General features: G+C 37.0%; 4 protein-coding genes across 8 annotated transcripts; all 4 read left to right on the top strand.

Annotated features, from left to right (window-relative positions):
• The first annotated feature begins 449 nt into the window (after positions 1-449).
• LOC105975926 (transcription factor-like protein) lies at positions 450-4119 on the top strand. Of its 2 annotated transcripts, none has more exons than XM_013001176.2 (4): positions 450-1001; positions 1948-2516; positions 2623-3537; positions 3626-4119. In XM_013001176.2, the coding sequence occupies exons 1-4, from the start codon at positions 810-812 to the stop codon at positions 3885-3887; spliced, it is 1938 nt and encodes a 645-aa protein (XP_012856630.1). In that variant the 5' UTR covers positions 450-809; the 3' UTR covers positions 3888-4119. The 2 variants fall into 2 exon arrangements, with proteins under 2 accessions (XP_012856630.1, XP_012856629.1); XM_013001175.2 differs by having other exon boundaries at positions 607-1001; positions 1945-2516.
• Positions 4120-4481: 362 nt separating this feature from the next.
• Positions 4482-8207, top strand: NIAP (Major facilitator superfamily protein). Of its 3 annotated transcripts, none has more exons than XM_088823252.1 (6): positions 4482-4620; positions 5091-5362; positions 5944-6181; positions 6997-7516; positions 7605-7807; positions 7900-8207. In XM_088823252.1, the coding sequence occupies exons 2-6, from the start codon at positions 5091-5093 to the stop codon at positions 8107-8109; spliced, it is 1443 nt and encodes a 480-aa protein (XP_088679378.1). In that variant the 5' UTR covers positions 4482-4620; the 3' UTR covers positions 8110-8207. The 3 variants fall into 3 exon arrangements, with proteins under 3 accessions (XP_088679378.1, XP_088679377.1, XP_088679379.1); XM_088823251.1 differs by having other exon boundaries at positions 4484-4715; XM_088823253.1 differs by lacking the exon at positions 4482-4620 and adding an exon at positions 4752-4764.
• Positions 8208-8360: 153 nt separating this feature from the next.
• Positions 8361-11269, top strand: LOC105975707 (uncharacterized). 2 transcript variants are annotated; one of them, XM_088823255.1, is made up of 5 exons: positions 8361-8893; positions 8995-9139; positions 9218-9478; positions 10014-10095; positions 10420-11269. In XM_088823255.1, the coding sequence occupies exons 1-5, from the start codon at positions 8628-8630 to the stop codon at positions 10893-10895; spliced, it is 1230 nt and encodes a 409-aa protein (XP_088679381.1). In that variant the 5' UTR covers positions 8361-8627; the 3' UTR covers positions 10896-11269. The 2 variants fall into 2 exon arrangements, with proteins under 2 accessions (XP_088679381.1, XP_012856375.1); XM_013000921.2 differs by having other exon boundaries at positions 8370-8893; positions 8995-9135; positions 9217-9478.
• Positions 11270-11734: 465 nt separating this feature from the next.
• Positions 11735-14521, top strand: PRK4 (Leucine-rich repeat protein kinase family protein). Its single transcript, XM_013000602.2, has 2 exons — positions 11735-12790; positions 12959-14521. Exons 1-2 carry the CDS (start codon positions 12073-12075, stop codon positions 14188-14190), a joined length of 1950 nt encoding a protein of 649 aa, XP_012856056.1. The 5' UTR covers positions 11735-12072; the 3' UTR covers positions 14191-14521.
• Positions 14522-15027: the final 506 nt, after the last annotated feature.

Genomic DNA, 15027 nt, shown 5'->3' with positions numbered 1-15027 from the left:
TATAATATCAAGATAAATTGTGAATTTTTTTGTTGGTGTATATGATTTTTGGGGTAAACAGACAGTACATGTCTACATATAACTATACAGGACTATTGAACTTGTAGTAAACTGTAGTCATGTATAGTATACTTTCAGTTCAGTAATTTTACCAAAATTTGAATTTTAAAAAAAAAACAAAAGAAAAAAAAAATTAAAAAAAATTAAAAAAAATTGAAAAATTAAAAAAATCAAAATATTAAAAAAAATTATTTTATAAAAAAATACAATAATAATAAAAATGTATAATATATATACAATAACAAAAAAATAATTAAAAATAAAAATGATGATATATGCAGTATAAAATACGAAATGCAGGTCCAAAATGATAAATGCTGTAGGTGAAAATGCTGAATGCAGTTGGGCGAAAATTATAAATAAGGGCGCAATAGCACTTTTGCCTCTCCAGGGTATCTCTCTCAAAGGAAGATTTTTAGGGGTGAACCTATCCCTATATATTTTCCGGGTGTATATCAAATGGACCCTAAAAAGAAACGAAAATATTAAATGAAGTCCAAATAATAATATATGTTGATATATATCGGTACAAAAAATACAAAAAATGAATTTTAAGGATGGACTTAAGTTCTATTTATTAGGAGTTTGTGGGCTGATTGCTAAAGGCCCCTAAATACAGTCTTCCTCAAGCCCTTGGGTTATCTTCGCGAGACGTCGGAGCTGAGAAACATATGATTCAGTTGAATCGATCCACGGTTTATTTAATTTCGAATTAGAAATTATTTTGATTCGCAAACGTACTAGAAAGAATGTCGGGTCGATTGATGAAAAAGGTTCTGAAAGAACAAGAAGCTGCTCTGCTTCAGCTCAACGGCGGCGATGATGATTCAGAATCCCCTGTCTCTTCCCCCCCTACCCGAAATCCTTTCGACCTTCTTGAGGACGAAGACGAAGTTGACGACCGCGACACCACCACCATTGACCGGCGCTACTCGCAGCAGGTTTTTTTCCTCTCCGTTTTTACTCCAAAATAAATTGCCTTTTACCCTAGAGATGATAGAGAATATGCAATAATTTGTTTTTATCACCTTTTCCTTTTAATTTTTTGTTGATTATTTCACTATGTCATATGTAATGATCAGCCACGAAATTGCTCCCTTGATAATATTAGGCGCACTGCGGTTCTCCAACCGCCAATTACAAAGAAAATTAATTATCATTACTGAATAATATACAGATAGCCCTTATGAAAGGATGAAATAGCAAATATCATGATTCATGTCACTGCATCTACTTCGACAATTTATATCTTTTAAGATGATGTCCGTCTTTCCTCTTATGGAAGGAGGATGATGATATGGAAGCATTTAAGAGGCTTGGTAATGTTTATCAGCTTCTAGTTCCTTTTTGGATTGTGTTTGATTTTCGACGGAGTCTGCATCTTTATTTGTTTCGGTTTCAAGTCTTTCTTAATTTTTTTTTTACCTTTTAATAAGCCACACGCAGCAAAGGAAATAAGAACATCCTCCCTAATCAGCCTAACGTGATAAATAAGCAAGTTCAATCTGAAAGAATTTATCAAGCTGATAGAAAATAAATAGCCTACTTGGTACACAAATTCTTCTATCTTGTCTTTCCACGGTAGGCTGCATATCGTATCCCTTAAGTTACCATTATGATGTCACCAATGGAGATATTTCCACCCTATGACTTCTATTTGTTAGCCCTACTTGATGTAGATTCTTATTTGTAATGTATAAAGTGGATGTTGCAGTGATTTACCGAATGGCTCGTCCGGCCATCATGCAATATGCAATATATTGACCTGATATTTATGGTGGTTATCCTTTTTTCTTTTTTAAGTGTAGTAGACAAATCAATTTCTTCAAGTGTTTTTTATTAGATGAGGGATTTCAATCTAAATTTTGCTCTTCGTATTGTCAGCAGGCAGATGGTGAAATTGCTATTGAGACTTCAGTTTGTGATATTGGTAGCAACAAGCATTCCTCCACGGAAAAACCTGCTCTTCCCACAGTGTCAACATTAGATGTCAAGTCGAAGAAAAAGAAGAAGAATAAGAAGAAAATCAAGGAAGATTTATTTCCGAATATTGAAGATGATGTAAAACCTTCCGATCTTATGTTAGAAAACTTAACTTTGGGGGCTAGCTCTTCTGGTCATCAGCGGATGGCCCAATATCCTGCTAAACAAAAGTTGGTGAATATAGATACTGATGAAGTAATGCTGAAGAAGCATTGCGAATCTTCCATATTACAAGTTGAGCCCAAGTTACTTAGTGCAGAAAATGAGCTGAAAAGGATATTTGGTTCTAAAGTAGTGAAATCATATGAAAAAAGTCAATCATCTGGACATTCTAGGCTGATACGTGGTGGTCGACGAGGTAGTCACAATCTCAAAAAGACCATCCTTGTTTCTCCATCTCAACATTGGCCACGTTGGGATGGGTCCTTAGCCATGGAACTTCTGGAGACTAAAAATGGCGTCAACTATTTCAAGTAAGTGTACTTATCATTGCCTTCCTTTTTTTTCCGGTGAATGACAAACTTTGGTTATAGGTTATGCAGGACTTAATCTAATTTGCGTCTTTCTTATGTTGTTTAGGTATGTGCATTCATCATCATATGCCCAAGCTCAGAGGGCTTTTGAAAGTGCCAAGGCAATGCATGATCTTAATGGTATTGCAAGCATTCTTTTGAACCATCCCTATCACATAGACTCGCTGATAACATTAGCGGACTATTTCAAATTATCGGGCGAACACGAAATGTCAGCAGATGCTACTGCAAAGTGTCTGTATGCTCTGGAATGTGCATGGCATCCACTGTTCACTCCATCACACAAGTGCCAATTAAAGTACATCCATGACACCAACAGGCCATTATTCTCATCACTTTTTACGCACATGAAAAACATGGACAGGCGTGGTTGCCACAGATCTGCCCTTGAAATTTGTAAGCTGTTGCTCTCCTTAGATTCAGATGATCCAATGGGTGCTATTTTCTGTATTGACTACTACTCTTTGAGAGCTGAGGAGTATGCTTGGTTAGAACAGTTTGCAGAAGAATATAGCTGTGACAATTCCCTGTGGCTATTTCCTAATATTTCTTATTCACTGGCGGTGTGCCGGTTTTACCTTGAACGTGATGAACAAGTTTTAATAAACAAGAAAGAAAAGGATACAGGGAAAGCTGATTCTGTTGATCTGATGAAGCAGGCTTTGATGCTTCACCCATCAGTATTGAGAAAATTGGTAGCAAAGGTACCTCTGAAAGATCGGATGTGGAACAATGTAGTAAAGCATAGTCTGTTTAGGGGTGAGGAAAGTGGAAGCCCATCTCTGGATCACTTGATTGCCATATACGTTGAGAGGAGTTATATAATATGGAGGCTACCTGATCTGCACAAGTTTTTATATGAGTCGGCAGTTTTGGTGATTGAGAATCTGGAGAAGCATGCAAGTGATGTCAAGGACTGGGATTGCGTAAGGAAAGAAGCTTTCTCATCAGACAAGAATGAGTGAGCATTTTTTTTTATTTTTTTTTATTTACTGCTAATAAATCTGCCAAATTTGTACTAATATTCGTTTTTGCTGCTTTGGGCGTAGGTACTCTCATTTGTTGGTGTCGGATTTCTCCGATTCCATGCCAACAGTGCCACCTGAAAACTTGCAAGAGTTTATGGTTGGTGGTGGTGGGGTTGAGCACCATCAACATATGCCTGAAAATAATAATAATATGCCCATGCCGCGTGACGTTTCGAACCGGAATGCGTTAGCTGTTCTGTTCGAGTCTATGTTACCTTGGATTAACTATGGAAGCAGAGAGGAAGAGGAAGATGATCTCCCCGACCAAGCCAACCAAGATTAGATTCTTAAATATTGATTCAATCCAAGTTTTCTGTTTTTTATTTGAGACCTAGAGGTTTGCGTGGCACATGAATTGCTCTAATTAATAGGTTGCCAAAGTCCTCTTTAAGACATTCAAGAATAATAATGTTTGGATCTTTTTTAATGTAATAGCTACTGTGAAATCATCGTCATACTTGAAATTAATTTTACACTCATTATCAATTTTAAATGGAACTTATTTACATCAACAATGATGTGTGTTGTATGTTATACTACGATATCATATACATTTTGCATTAGAAGTATTTGTACTTGGCTAACAGTGAGATATGAGATGGGAGGATTTGGTGCTCGAATTCATCAAGTTTTTCCTTCAAATTCGAGTTATTCTTAACCAACATTTCATATTTCAAACATAAAAAAATTCAACGAAAATAATATCAAATGGGAGTTTACAAATTTAACCACCTAAATAATCAATTAGAAAATGAGATGTGACAATTAAATATATAATCACCTTAATATTTTTAATTAAAGTGCTGCTCTAGAAAAAAAGAAAAAGAAAAAAAAAAGCTCACAAAAACTAGTAAAAATAAATAAATTAATTAAAAGTGAAGAAAAATATGTTTTTTTTTTGAGGAAAGAAAAAATCCAATCCTCTGTGGCGGTTGAACTTGACGATCCATGTATAGTCAGTTGACTAATCTTCGTTCTGATTTATTCGAACCAACGCCGGCCGGTCAACGAGATAGGTCAATCTGCCGATCTTCACCAATTCTTCCTCTTTTTTTTTTTTTTTGGTTTTCCTCTGAGGGTCATATGTCAATTCGATTATCCATTTTTTCAGGTATTCCGTTTATCTTGTTCTGGTAATTCATTCTTTATATGTCAAAACGGTGAAGTTTGTTTATTCTGTATATGTCAACTGAAATTCGAAAATCATATTATTTCCTAAAACAAATCATATTCTGAACAGCCATTTGAACCTTTCTCGACCTGTTTGTTGCCATCCTGCCATCCCCTCTGCAGATGTAGAAATTGTTTAATTTCCTTTTTAATATTTCAAAGTTAGTTATAGAAATTAATCAAATCCAGTTTCACATCCTAAAGCCAAACAGAAAAATTATGTTTAGGATGTCACAACATTCTTTCATCAGCACATTTCTGGATAGTTGTCAGAGTTAAATATCATTGATTTTAATATTTTTTTTATCCTACTTAGATGGAAGATGAGAGAAAAAGCTCCTATACTGTTGATGAAGCTCTTATTGCTCTGGGATTTGGAAAATTCCAAGTCTTTGTTCTTATCTATGCCGGGATTGGTTGGGTTTCTGAAGCCATGGAAATGATGCTCCTCTCATTTGTTGGATCAGCTGTTCAATCTGCTTGGGGTCTTTCTTCTCATGAAGAGAGCTTGATAACTAGCATTGTTTTTGCTGGAATGCTCGTTGGAGCTTACTCATGGGGCATTGTTTCAGATATCTATGGAAGGAGGTCACAATTTCACTTTATTATTTATAATGCTCAAACTTCAATGCTATTGTTCATCTGCACAACATTCATAGCGCTACCAATATGTCTTTAACCAATACAAGTGTCCATATCGAATTAAAGTGAGAAGTTGAGAGTTGATAGCCGTACGTTTCGTACCATTGTCAGCATTTGCCTGCAAACGATACTTGTACATGATTGATTGTCTGTATGTTGTGATGGTATCTTTATGAATCATCGTATCACACAGTTTCTATACATTTTTTTCCAAAGAGTTAAGAGGAGTAATATTGAAAACTAAGTTGTCCCCACTTTCGGTAATTCTTATACACAATGCTCTTCATTTTCTTATATAATTGTTCTGCCTCTTCACCTTGACCTATCCTTTTTGGTATTGTAACTCTTCCTTGTTGATATAAGCTATCAGGAAGACCTTTAAACCTTTCCTTCATCATCTTTATCCACCAATAATAAGCATTGAACTATTTGGTTTTAAATATGTACGGGAGTACCCTTGTAAACTTCGTGTAGGCAAATAAACCAATTTTTTTTTCATTTCTATTTGTACATTTATTTTCACTCAGGAAAGGATTTCTTATCACAGCAACCGTTACGGCTGGAGCTGGTTTTCTAAGCGCATTTTCCCCAAATCTTACTTCTCTGGTCATTCTCCGTGGTTTAGTTGGTGTTGGCTTAGGAGGAGGTCCTGTGCTTTCTTCCTGGTTTCTGGAATTTATTCCAGCTCCAGAGAGAGGCACTTGGATGGTTGTCTTTTCAGCTTTCTGGACTCTTGGAACAATTCTTGAAGCTTCCATTGCTTGGGTATGCTTGGTTATATTCTTGAAATCTCCTTATTATCATTTTTGTTTTTACATGCAGACTTTCAAGTAGTGTGAAAAGATAGCTTTACTGATGATTAGGTGGATATTTTTTTACTTCAAAAGCTGCAGTCAATATGTTTTATCCAGATAAGTATGGACTTATTCTATCAACCAGAAATAACAAGTTTACAAACCTAGTATATGCAAACACTAATTATACTTGAGAAACAAAAATTTATAGCCACAAGAAGTTTTTGTTCATGTATTATTGATTGATTGCATTAATGTTATGTGAATTTGAGAGCATTAATGCTGTGAAGAGTTTCTCTTGCTACTTGAGGACAGATGGTGAAGATTGTTATGGCAAGTTTGAAACTTGTGTGCTTTTTGTTTGTGAGTCTTAAATTACGACTTTTATTTGCAAGCTACTGTGAAGGCAGATTACTGTTGACGCCGGATGATGTGTTATATAATTACTTCCACTGTTGAAACAGACAATTTTCTTCCTTTCTCGTCGGTACTGTTCTTGCTTTTTCCCCTATCTTATTTTCCCTTGTTTGCTAGTAAATCAAAGGAAATATGTGAATAATTCTGAGAGTTACTATATTACTAAACTAGTCTAGTCCGGAAAAATTTGGTATCTCTTTACTTCAGAAGTCTTTAAGCATCAAAGCTGTTTGTTTGTGAATTTTTTTTCCTTGTGATCTTTTCTCTTCAAGCTTGAAAATGTAACCTAGAACAGTAGTAGTATTTCTTAACACACATGGCGTGCATCTCTAACGGTTTTTTGTTGTTATAATTATTATTTATTGGCAGTTTGTTATGCCAAGATTGGGTTGGAGATGGCTACTTGCAGTGTCTGCTCTGCCTTCATCACTGTTGCTTTTATTCTATAAAATGACACCAGAATCACCCAGATATTTATGCATGAGGGGAAGAAAAAGTGCTGCCCTAGATATTTTGGAGAAAATAGCTAGAGTAAATGGGAGAAAACTTCCTTCGGGAGTCCTTGTTTCTGACAACCACCACATTGAGCTAGAGGAGAAGTTAGATTTTTCAGAAGATACAAAGTTAATAACATCAGCAAGAGAAAATGATATAGGTTCTGAGAAGAGTGGTGTCTCATTGCTAATGATGCTTGTTTCACCGGAATTGGTTAGATCAACTTTACTTGTATGGATGGTTTTTTTTGGGAATGCATTCACTTATTATGGGCTCGTTCTGCTGACCACAGAGTTGAACAGCAAAAATAACAGATGTACAGCACCGGAAGAGTTGCCATCCGGTAATCACCAAGATGTTAGTTACAAGGATGTTTTTATCACAAGTTTTGCAGGTAAACTATTTCCCTTGTCTTTATCGGAGAAATTGATGATTTCCTTGTATAATTTTATTTGATATTGTTTTGTTTTTATTGTCCAAAGAGTTTCCTGGACTTGTCCTATCGGCTGCAACAGTTGACAAGTTTGGACGTAAGAATTCGATGGCAGCAATGTTCTTGGTATGTTTCATATTTCTGCTTCCGTTGGTATTTCATCAGCCTCAGAGCTTAACAACAGGGCTACTGTTCGGGGCTCGGATATGTATAACAGGAACCTTCACAATTCTATATATATATGCTCCTGAGGTAAGAATTAAGATGTAGCGTATAATATAATCAGAGTTGTGTCATTGTGTCATTGTGGCATTGTCTAAATAAAAAAATGAAATGAAATGCAGTTATATCCAACATCAGTGAGGACAACAGGGGTTGGAGTGGCAAGCTCAGTGGGTAGAATTGGTGGAATGGTATGCCCAGTTGTGGCGGTGAGCCTGATTCATGGATGTCATCAAACTATAGCCATATTTTTATTTGAGGCTATTATTTTCTTGTCTGGGATATGTGTTTGTCTTTTCCCAGTTGAAACCACTGGCCTTCAGTTAAGTTAACCAATCATTTTTCTTCTTCAAAGCCTCTTTGAATACTATCATGGATCAACCACCTTACATATTGTTTGATTTTTATTTTTCAATCATATTATCTAAAACAACTGGTCTGGGTACAATGAGTTGACGTTATATACATGTAATCTTAAAATGACCCAATTGTCATCTGTTGATATCCATGTCACCTGTCCTATCCTATCCAAAAAAAAATAAAAAAAAAATAAATAAATATTCAATGTTATTCATGCATGTTTACTATACAATTAAAAAAGAAATAATTTAGTAAACAAAGTGACCGAGCCCGGTTCAAAAGGAGCAAGACTAATAATACTGCAACAAGAGACAAAGTCGTAAATTTATTTAATATTTATTTATTTATTTATTTTTGGGGGAAATAGTAATACGTACGACTACGAGTGGCCAGGCAGGGTCGAGTGCATAAATCCAAAGAATTGGAAAATAACATTTAGATTTGAGTGGATTGAATCCCCAATATTCGTTACATATACATAAATTGAATAATGGGGGAAGAAGAATTGTTCTGGAGGGAAACCCAAACCCAAACCCAAACCCAAAGCCGAAGCCAAAGCATGGATGGAGCTGCTTCTGCTGCTGCTGCTGGATGGACATGGCCATGGACCCTCTCCGTCCTACTTGTCTTATTCACTTATACTTTGCTCACCTCTCCCTTCTGCTCCCGCTTCCGCCGCCGCCTCCGTTCCTTTTCTTCTTCCTCCTCCTCCTCCATCTCCACACCTGCTGCAACAGATTCTCTACCCTCTATCCGGTAATCAATTCGATTTTTTTCTATTCCTTGCTGTTTTTCACAATTCGATTACTAATCAAAAGAAAAATCATCTCCCTGTTTTTTTGTTTGTTCTCTATCAGAACTATCTCCGATTTGGATTTGAAGAATCTCATCGATAATCTCAACGAGGAGGAGGAGGAGGAGGAGGAGGTTATATGGGAAAACGTCATCCACAAGACTAGCAATTCTATTTCCTACGAGGCCAAGTGCTGCAAACCTAATAAGGTCTTTCCTTAGCTCCTCTTCTTCTTCATATATTTTATCATCATGATTTTCAGCATAATAACATCTATTGTTTTGCAGGATGGACCCTTGAAGTATTTGAGCGTTACAACTTTTGAGGACTGCTCCGTTGATAAGCTCTTGAACTTTTACATGGACAATAACTATAGGGTGCAGTGGGACAAGACCGTCGTTCGCCATCAACAGTTGCAGCTCGATCACCCCTCCTCCACTGAAATTGGTCGCACCATTAAAAAGTTTCCCTTCTTAACACCCAGAGAGTATGTATTGGCTTGGAGACTCTGGCAGGGGATCGATGGATCCTTCTACTGCTTTTGCAAGGTGTGTGTGCCTTGGAATTGTTTTTTTTTTCTTCCTCTCTAGTTTCTCCTGTCTGCAGTGTACATGTTTTCTGCCTTGTTTTTCAATAATCATAACCAAGAAGAAAGATTAGTAGTTGCCTTGTCACGACTTGCAATTTTCATTGTTGATTGCCCTTGTGTGCGGTCATCATATTAGGCGTTGAAACCCATGGCATGGACGCTGGAGCTCACTATTACAAAGTGATGATATTAGTGGTTGACTAATAAATCTGCTAGGCTATCTTATAGCAAAGAGCCAAATCATTAGCTAAATTGATGGATTTTTCTACACCGGGGGTATTCAAGTTGATAATTAGTAAAATTATTCAATGCTTAATTTTTGTATCCTTTTTTAGTTCTGGTTTCTTGACTGATAGTATAACTGAAAGCACTTTGTGAAATTGAATTTTATCATGCATGAGTTAGTTTCTGTAGCATAATGTTAACTGTAATACTCGTTCAAATTTTTCTATGAAGTTCTGCACAATGTTTAATTCTGATCTTTCGTTTGAAAGGAATGTGAACATCCTTTGGCTCCAAAAGAAAAAGGTTATGTAAGAGTTGCAGTTTTCAGATCTGGCTGGAGAATCAGGAAAGGCAGGTTTTACCTACTCACCTTTATATTCTGTTCATGTACTATATGAACCACCCATCCAACTAAATGCCAGAAGCAAACACTTGTGTTGAATATTGTAGTTTTACCTCACATCTTGCAAGCACCATCCCTTTCCCTCTAATAAATCTTTAAGGCTTTACTATTACTTTGTTATTTAATCTGAGAATCTGTAGCAAGGTATAACTCTAGTGCAATATGGAAAAAAGGGGTGCCTTCTTTAAGGGCATTTTTTCACTTGTTAAAACGGTTTTATTAAGACATTTTTCTTAAAATGTTGGATTCTTATTGGAGTTGTTGCTTGGCAGTTCCTGGTAGAAATGCGTGTGAGATCAGAATGGTGCACCAAGAAGACGCTGGTCTGAATGTTGAAATGGCCAAAATGGCATTTGCAAAGGGGATATGGAGTTACGTATGCAAGATGGATGATGCACTGCGCAAATACTCTGCTGGTGGAAAGCAGAATAATATAATAAATCCAACTGCTGTTTTGCCTATTCAAAAGGTCCCACGTGAATTTGAAGTGGTGAAGGATATGAAGGACGCAGAAAACTCAATGGCAACTGTGAATCAGCAGCACGCAGAGATTTGTACGAGCAAGAAACTGACAAGAAGGCCTTCAAGTAAATTGATTGCGAATGGTTTACTTCTCCTTGGTGGTGCTATCTACCTTTCTAGAGGTCATTCAAGCTTGGGCAGCAAGGTTGCCATGGCATATTTGGCGAGCAAACTCACCAAGCGTGGTGGTGCTGCTGCTACTGCTTCATCAAAGAAAACAAGATGAGATCTTCAAATAGCAATTAATAGTTAAGCTGCTGCACATGGGAAGTTGTATGCATGTGGAAGCTGCTGCACATGTAAATATCATAGATGGATAATACTCATCCTCGTACGTATTGTCTTTACTCTTGACTCTTGATGTGGTTGCTCGCTCTTCTGGATATAGTTGGAACTTACGCTCTTCTTTCTGAAATGTCGAAAGTAGCTCATCATCTGTGTTTCGGGACCTTACCTTTTCCTTCAGACTTCGTACGCTCTACTTTGCTTCCTTACAGACGATAGTTGATATTACTCTGCTACTACAGTTTTGTCTTGTACGACTATAAGATTTATATGGATGATATACACTAAAAATAGTTGGGAGTATTTCCTTTTTCATTTTTGGTTGTCTACTTTAATATTTTGGTAAACTATATATTGGCTCATGAAGATCTTCTGTCGCTTTATATTCTTTCTACTGCCAAAAATAATCTTGTGACGCAAATTTTGGATTTGCAAGAGAAATTACAAAATTAGAAAAGCTTAGTTGAATAAAATAGAACATTGTTAACATCTATACAGTTTCTTTATTTCAAGAATATTATCGTCGCATTTCTAATTTGCTAAACGATAATTTGCACTTCTACCTTCTTTAAGTTAGGATTTGATTTTTAATAATGTTAATTGAGGGTTGCATTCTTATTTTACGTGCAAGTTTTTCGCTCAACACAACTAGTGACGGCATGTCAATTTTATTTATGGCTAAAAGTTTAGCGTTGTTTACGTATTTTCTATTCTTGGTAAATATAATACAAAGGTTGAATTTTGTTTGTTTTAAACTGCATCTGGTATTGTATTTACTTTATTAAGTATCTGTTTTTGATTAGGGAAGTAAGTGTTGGGCCAAAGGTAAGTAGGTATAGATTAATGTCTCTCCTGAAATACCGTTGCAGCGCTAATTAATCAGTTAATTAGTGTAATTGCATTGCCACCAGTTTTCACACCTTGGCATTGACTAATATGCACCTTCCATGGACACAAAATGGAAGAAGCACAAATTAGGAAACATATCATCAAAGGGGTAAACAAAAAAGGAGGAAAAAAAAAAAAAAAAAAAAAAAAGAGGAAACCAAACGTTTAGACAAAGAGCTGAAAACGAAGAAAATTTGCACTAGTTGTTGATCTTTTCAGCAAGATTAACAATGCAGAGGGGCGCGCAAGGTGCTGTGCGCCCAAAATCAAAATTATTAATCATTATTACTATACATGTTTTGGTGTTGTGTTCATCATTGATTCGTTTGTCGGGTGCTGCACAAGAACAACAAAATATTGATGAATCAGAATTACTGTTGAAATTCAAAAGCTCCCTGCAATCGAATAATGGAGGGGAGGTTCTTGCAGATTGGAATGCCTCTATAAAAGGTAGTCCATGCTCGGGTAATAATGGAAACTGGGATGGTGTTCTGTGCTTCAATGGGTACATATGGGGTTTGCAGCTTGAGAACATGTCTCTCAAGGGACAAATCGATGTGAACTCCCTAGTCCCTCTCCGTTTCTTGAGGACGCTTAGCTTCATGGGAAACAACTTCCAAGGGTCGATGCCTGATTGGAGGAAGCTTGGTGCTCTAAAGTCGTTGTTCTTGTCCAACAACCAGTTTTCTGGTGATGTCCCACAAGATGCTTTCAAGGGTATGACTTCTTTGAAGAAAGTTTATATGTCAAACAACCAATTCAGTGGACCCATTCCAGCATCTCTTGAATCCCCTAAACTCATTGAGTTGAGGCTTGAGAACAATCAATTCATCGGCACCATACCTGCTATCAGCTCCGATAATCTTAAGCTCCTCAACGTCTCTAACAATCAATTGGAAGGTCCCATCCCTGCCCCTCTCTCCAAATTGGATCCATCCTCCTTCTCAGGTACCTTATGCTTATTCTAATTCATGCATGCATCATTATTTCCTTTCCTTTCTATATATATATATATACACACATACACGTATATACATATATATCATTGGTGCATGCATCGATTATATTGATCGAGATATATAGTGCTTGATCATGAATGCATTGGAATTTTTGCAGGCAACAAAGCACTATGTGGGAAACCTCTAGATGTAGCATGCGATGATGCATTACCAAATGAGGATCCATCTAATTCTTCCCAAAACAAGTCATCGTCGTCTAAAATTGGAATAATCATAGGATGTGTTATAGGTGGGGTATTGCTTCTCATCATTATAGTGGCGCTTCTTCTCATGTGCCGAAAGAAGAGCCGCGGTGGTACCGAAACTAATCCACAATTGGGGAGGACAGCATCGGCAAGGGGCCTCCCAGAAGTGGGCGGCGGTGGTAGCAGCCCACCTGTAACAGTTAAAAAACCGGAAAAACAACAGCAGCAGCCAGGTAAGCTGTCGTTTGTGAGAGAAGACAGAGACAAGTTCGACTTACAGGACCTGATGAGGGCTTCAGCTGAAGTCTTGGGAAGTGGAAACTTTGGGGCTTCCTACAAGGCTGTGTTGGTTGACGGTGAGGCACTTGTTGTAAAGAGGTTCAAACAAATGAACACCATCGACAAGGAAGATTTTCACGAGCACATGAGAAGGCTCGGTAGGCTAAAGCACCCCAACCTTCTCCCTCTCGTCGCCTATTTGTACCGCAAAGAAGAGAAGCTGTTGGTGTTCGACTACGTCCACAACGGCAGCTTGGCCTCACAGCTTCACGGAAAGCACTCCCCAGGGCTGAGCTGGGCAACAAGGTTGAAGATAATCAAAGGAGTTGCAAAGGGTATGGTTTATCTCCGAAACGAGCTTCCAAGCCTAACAGTGGCACACGGGCACTTGAAATCATCAAACGTGCTTCTAGACAAAGAGTACAACCCATTGCTCATGGACTACGCTCTTGTGCCGGTGGTGAACTCAGCACAAGTCCACCAAATACTGGTGGCTTACAAGTCCCCTGAATACGCCAAAAACGGCCACACCACCAAGAAAACGGATGTTTGGTGCTTGGGAATGTTGATATTAGAAACACTGACAGGAAAGTACGTGGCCCATCAGGGTTCAGCTGCTGAGTTGGCAGCATGGATCAATGGCATTGGTGAAGAAAGCACAGCAAGTGTCTTCGACAAAGAAATGGAAGATTATGACGTAATGATAAGCAGCATGGAAATAAAGAGCGAAATGGATAATCTTTTGAAGATTGGAATAAGTTGCTGCCAAGAGGATCCAGATAAGAGGTGGGATTTGGATGAGGCTCTTCAACGCATTGAAAAAGTTCAAGAATCCTCTTTCCTCTCATCCGTCGTCTCTAATTAATCATCATTCAATATTTCTCGAATAATTATCATTCCTAGCTCCCATCCCATCCAATCCCATCCAATCCCATCCTCAATAATATATTATATTTCGACTTCGCAGCTATAATATCCTATTCGTTCCTCGATCAATCAATCAATTAATAAATAGATTTCGAGTCATTAATTATTACTTGATTAATTTTGTACAAAACTGATAAGTATTCAGGTTTTGGTTTTTTTATTTTTTGTTTTTGTTGTCGATCGGTAGAATTATATGTACGTACCCTTCCTTATTTCACCCATATGCCACTTAGGGAAGTGAATATAGACAATTTTGTGTTGCTTGTCAATATAATGTTATTGCAGGATTATATGTACATGCATATATATATATTTTCTTAGACCAATCACATAAACTCCATAAATATATTAATACCGTGTACGCAATTTTCGCCACCTGCATAGGAATAATGCGTTCAATATATATCTATAACAACGTTCCAACTTGTTCCAATTGGCAGCTGTTAGTGTTGCATAAGATTAATGCGTTCAATATTTCAAACGAAAATGTAATGTCTATAAAAAAAAAAAAGATGAGTAGTTTAGACTTAAGCGTATAGCTAGAGAATCAATGAATCATATATTCCAATAATAATTGCGAAAATTACAATTACATCTTCTTAATTATATGAAAAGGACTAGTTACCTATAGAACAAGCAGCTGGCGGGTTACTTAAGTTGGGATACGTTCCATATTAATCATTTTGATCACATCAACTCATCATCCGCCTATAATTAGAGGCTATTAATAATAATTATTATGAATTATTGAATGATCCTCTCTCTATCTCACACT

This window comes from Erythranthe guttata, chromosome 9, assembly GCF_056151865.1.
Source record: "Erythranthe guttata isolate IM_541 chromosome 9, IM_541, whole genome shotgun sequence".
NCBI classification, from domain to species: Eukaryota; Viridiplantae; Streptophyta; class Magnoliopsida; order Lamiales; family Phrymaceae; genus Erythranthe; species Erythranthe guttata.
Note: the sequence above shows the minus strand (reverse complement) of the source record. Positions and strands in the feature narration are given on the sequence as shown.

Coding starts and splice junctions, on each gene's coding strand:
- LOC105975707 (XM_088823255.1), top strand. CDS start 8,628: ATGGGGGAAGAAGAATTGTTCTGGAGGGAAACCCAAACCCAAACCCAA. Junction 9,140..9,217: donor AGTGCTGCAAACCTAATAAG/GTCTTTCCTTAG, acceptor ATTGTTTTGCAG/GATGGACCCTTGAAGTATTT. Junction 10,096..10,419: donor TGGCTGGAGAATCAGGAAAG/GCAGGTTTTACC, acceptor GTTGCTTGGCAG/TTCCTGGTAGAAATGCGTGT.
- PRK4 (XM_013000602.2), top strand. CDS start 12,073: ATGCAGAGGGGCGCGCAAGGTGCTGTGCGCCCAAAATCAAAATTATTA. Junction 12,791..12,958: donor GGATCCATCCTCCTTCTCAG/GTACCTTATGCT, acceptor GAATTTTTGCAG/GCAACAAAGCACTATGTGGG.
- LOC105975926 (XM_013001175.2), top strand. CDS start 810: ATGTCGGGTCGATTGATGAAAAAGGTTCTGAAAGAACAAGAAGCTGCT. Junction 1,002..1,944: donor ACCGGCGCTACTCGCAGCAG/GTTTTTTTCCTC, acceptor TCGTATTGTCAG/CAGGCAGATGGTGAAATTGC. Junction 3,538..3,625: donor TTCTCATCAGACAAGAATGA/GTGAGCATTTTT, acceptor CTTTGGGCGTAG/GTACTCTCATTTGTTGGTGT.
- NIAP (XM_088823252.1), top strand. CDS start 5,091: ATGGAAGATGAGAGAAAAAGCTCCTATACTGTTGATGAAGCTCTTATT. Junction 6,182..6,996: donor TTGAAGCTTCCATTGCTTGG/GTATGCTTGGTT, acceptor ATTTATTGGCAG/TTTGTTATGCCAAGATTGGG. Junction 7,808..7,899: donor TATATATATATGCTCCTGAG/GTAAGAATTAAG, acceptor AATGAAATGCAG/TTATATCCAACATCAGTGAG.